Source organism: Corylus avellana, chromosome ca3 (assembly GCF_901000735.1).
Source record: "Corylus avellana chromosome ca3, CavTom2PMs-1.0".
Classification (NCBI taxonomy): domain Eukaryota; kingdom Viridiplantae; phylum Streptophyta; class Magnoliopsida; order Fagales; family Betulaceae; genus Corylus; species Corylus avellana.
Window position 1 is genome coordinate 29,826,176 of NC_081543.1, and position 3,950 is coordinate 29,830,125.

The 3,950-nt window shown below is 36.8% G+C and overlaps 1 protein-coding gene across 1 annotated transcript; it reads right to left on the reverse strand.

The window, feature by feature from the left end:
* Nucleotides 1-1,566: 1,566 nt before the first annotated feature.
* LOC132174958 (IRK-interacting protein) lies at nucleotides 1,567-3,502 on the reverse strand. The gene is made up of 3 exons (XM_059586729.1): nucleotides 3,203-3,502; nucleotides 2,184-3,115; nucleotides 1,567-2,026 (listed from the first exon to the last, which is right to left on the reverse strand). The coding sequence occupies exons 1-3, from the start codon at nucleotides 3,287-3,289 to the stop codon at nucleotides 1,684-1,686; spliced, it is 1,362 nt and encodes a 453-aa protein (XP_059442712.1). The 5' UTR covers nucleotides 3,290-3,502; the 3' UTR covers nucleotides 1,567-1,683.
* Nucleotides 3,503-3,950: the final 448 nt, after the last annotated feature.

The following is a 3,950-nucleotide window of genomic DNA, read 5'->3' on the forward strand; positions in this document are numbered from 1 at the left end:
AGATTTCTGTACTTTTATAGTTGAGCTTTGTCATCACGTACTACTATACATAATCGTAATCAATTTGCAGATGTCATGTATTGACATTCAGGAACTCTAATTTTTTAATCAGAATCTCAACCAAGCATTCTACCATGGTACCATATGGATTAGGAATAGGAAGAGTCTAAAACTCAAATTGCATATATACAAATACACCTAGTGCGAGTTCTTTTTTTCTTTTTCTTTTTTAATTATTTCTTTTTCTTTGTATAAAAAAAAAAGATTTAGGTGCCTTAAAAAAACTACAAAAAACCTCATGTTGTTTTTTTAATAGTTCAAGTTTAATTTCACTCACTTTTTCATAAAATAAAAAATAAAAAATAAATTTGAACCGTTAAAAAACCTACAGAAAATCTCTAATACACCTACCTTATATATGTGTTGTACTTCTATATTTCATACAGAGAATTTGCTTAATTCCTTGGTCCCATAACGATCGAGAACAATACTAATCTAAAATGGTAGGCCAAATTCAGAAGATCCAAAAATCATTCACAGGAGAAGCATCCCACTCACATGGCCCCGAGCATCTCCAACATATTGTCTATATAAAATATTAAATTCTTTACATTTTAGCTAATTAATAAGATCCAAAATTTCACTTTAATAGATTCTTTCAAGAATCTTAAAAACGAAGATAATATGATTCTTTATATTTAGATAACTACATTAATTAGCATTCTCTTCTCTTCTTTATTCATTTAAAGAATTTGTTGAAGTATATATTTAAAAAATAAAAAATAAACTAAATAAATAATGCTGCTGAGATGCTCTTATAATTTCCTTGGTTACTTAGGACCCATAAATTTATCATGTTGATATACAATAAGAATCCAATATTCGTGTACCAAACAAGATAAAATGATGAAGATCACAATAGACCATACAACGAATGAGACATAGAACCAGAAAATGCCAATCCACTACTTGCCCAAAAAAACCCCACAACCTAACATCTAAAAACATGCCAGAGTTAACTACCTAAAAAAAAAAAGAAATACTAAACACTCTAAAAGGAAAAAGGATAAAGCTCAAGTCTTACCTAATAAAGAATTAATGTACAACTTTAACATCCATGAGTATTTTTACAATCAAGACACTTTATAAGAGCTATTCATCTTTGCAATGTGGACTAAAATCTTACAATCTCCCCATAAATCTTCCACATAAATCTTTGCCATCCTCGTTAGAGTCATGTCATGTAATGTTCTAGTCCCACATGGCGGTACTAGGTTGTTTCGATAACAAAGAACAAATATGAGACTTAGCACGTGCAATTACCTTTATAATCTATCTCCTCTATATATATATATATATATATATATGGTTTATTCATCTTGCGTTACGCCATACTATTCAAAACACAAAAAACAATTCAAAATAAAAAAATCCTCTTTAAAACACAACAATTTTATAAGAACACTATTTCAAACCAAAAAAAAAATCACACCACCCCCCCTTCTCACCACATTATGCATCACAAACCAATTTAACAGTGCTATCACAATCAACCCAATACAGCAATTAGAAGCAAAACTACAAAAGTATTATAAACAGATCAAAATGTTTTCAATTTTAAACACATAATTAAACCCTTCAATTCCTAACCTGATTATAGGATTAAAACCCTTGCCTTCAACATTACAGATTGTTATCATTGTTGTTGTTGTTGTAGTACCTGCATAGCACCTTGCACTTGACCACGCTACCATACACATAGAACCCAGGTGCAGCCATGATCCGAACCACCGAAGGAACCAACTTCTTCACATTATCTCCAGCCATGTCCTCCATGTAAACCCCATCGAATCCCACCCCTTTGTCCACCCGAAGTATAGGCAAGCTCGGGTGCACTGACGTGGCCAAAAGGTGCACCAGCCACACACTCTTCGACGCACCAAAGAAAGCCTGCAAGAGCGGCTCTGGCCACGCCCTGTTCCACCCCAACATCGCCACAATTTCACTCATTTTCCTGTCGCAAAACCTGTTAAAAAGTATTAATTAAATAATTTCATTATTAACTCAAAAATTTACCAATCTTGACTTCATCATTTCATATCTCAAGATACTGAATTGAACTTTATCTTCATGGTTTGATATCTTATTTCAATTAAATATTTTAAATCTTCGATTAAATTTACCTACTGAACTCTTCGCTGAAATGCCTTGTTCCCTTGCTCAAGACCTCCTCCCATGTCAAACTCTGGAGCAAGTTGAAGGATTCAAAGTTCGCCTCGCACCGATCAATGGGGTTCAGGATTTGATTCGCGGCGTTCTTTTGAAACCCAACTGATTCAAAGTCTTCATAGAAAGCTTTGTTCAGAATAGCTTCAAGGTGTAAAAGCAAGCTTCTTGGGTTCTTTGAGTGCGAAACTTTGATATCATAAGGTTGGAGAAGAGCAGAAATTCTTTCGTATACTTTTCCTCCCATTTGCCGGAGTTGCATAGCGAGCGACCGGCTTAGAAGCCGGACCGACGACCGAGCCTCCGATACCGACACCAGAAAATGCTCAACGACTTTGTCGTTAGCGCCGTGATGGTTGACTTTCCGAAAACTGCATTCTTCGAGGCCGGATTTCAAGTTATGGCAATAGATTTCCAGCTTGTTGAGCTTCTTCTCAAGCTCAGCCATGGTGTGCTTGAGCCTCGAAGCTTCGAGAACAGCCTCGTCTCTCTTTCTCGTCGCCTGAATCAGCTTGTGCGAGAGCTCCGCCACCGCAATCTTCCACTGCTCCTCTCTCGCCGTCGTCAACGCATCCGCCGACGACCTCGGACTCTTCCGAGTTAGCGACGAAAATATCGACTTGAATATTCCGTTGGGACTCGCAATCGACGAGTTAGAGTGCTTGTTGACGCCATTGTTGTCGACTGGAACAACCGAGATCTTCTCCCGCGCGTGCGGCCGGCACTTGTTGCACGAGACCGAACCGTCCTCTCCGGCCGACGCACCGCCGGAATCGGACTCCGAAATCTTCCTGCCATTGGGTTTTCCGGCGCTTCTCTGATCCTGGTGGAGCGGCGTTGGGTGGTGCTTTTCATCTTCGTCATGCTCTTCTCTTTCGCATTCTTGAATCTACAACAAACAAAAAGAACCCCATCAATAATTTCTTTTCATCGTTTCTCGAGAAACAAACGGGAGTACAAAAAAACGTCGACTTACAGGGGTGAACTGCGGGGATTGGTAGTGGGGAGGAGGAGGAGATTTGGAGGAAGAAGAGGAAGGTGAAGTTGAGGACGAAGGAGCCATGTGTATTGTTCCTGTTATCGCATTTTCCTTCGTTTTTTCCTTCGCTTGATGACAGTTCTAAAATACGTCGGGTTTCAAAATTTTATCCTGAGCTTTTGGGTATGGCTCTCTCTGTCTCAGCGTCTTGTTTGTTTTTTCTTTTTCATCTTCTTAGGTTGTATTTTTCGTCGTCTTCTTTCACGGTCGAGAATTACCATATTGGGGTAAATGCTTGCACGGATTTTGGAGGCAGACAAATAGACAATACACTCTCTCAGGCTCTTGTCCGTGATGATCTGTTTGAACTTCATTGACTACAACAATCATTAAATATACAATTAAGTGTGTTCATGTGACTAAAAATTAAATTTTTTTTTTTTTTTTTAATGGGTGATTTGTGTTTAAAGTTGTTAAACATATATAATGATATGGGTAAGTTGACTTGTTTGAAAAAATTTCTAATGATTCAGATTATTAGGTTGATATGTACTTTAAAAATGCAGGTGTATTTTTTATTAAATTATTGTTTATTCTAAAAAATTAAATTGATGAGAAATTATTGATATAATCATAAAATCATTAATAACAAGGCCAATACGTGGACAAAGTGAATGACGGAGATAATGTTTGAATTTTTTGTGTTACCATATTATTAAATTACCACTTATCACAAATAGTTTAA

What these genes read in the sequence shown, in the direction of transcription:
- LOC132174958 (XM_059586729.1), bottom strand. Translation starts at nt 3,289, where the DNA reads ATGGCTCCTTCGTCCTCAACTTCACCTTCCTCTTCTTCCTCCAAATCT. An exon ending in AATCCCCGCAGTTCACCCCT is followed by an intron (nt 3,116 to 3,202) that starts GTAAGTCGACGT and finishes TGTTTGTTGTAG; the next exon opens with ATTCAAGAATGCGAAAGAGA. An exon ending in TTCAGCGAAGAGTTCAGTAG is followed by an intron (nt 2,027 to 2,183) that starts GTAAATTTAATC and finishes ACTTTTTAACAG; the next exon opens with GTTTTGCGACAGGAAAATGA.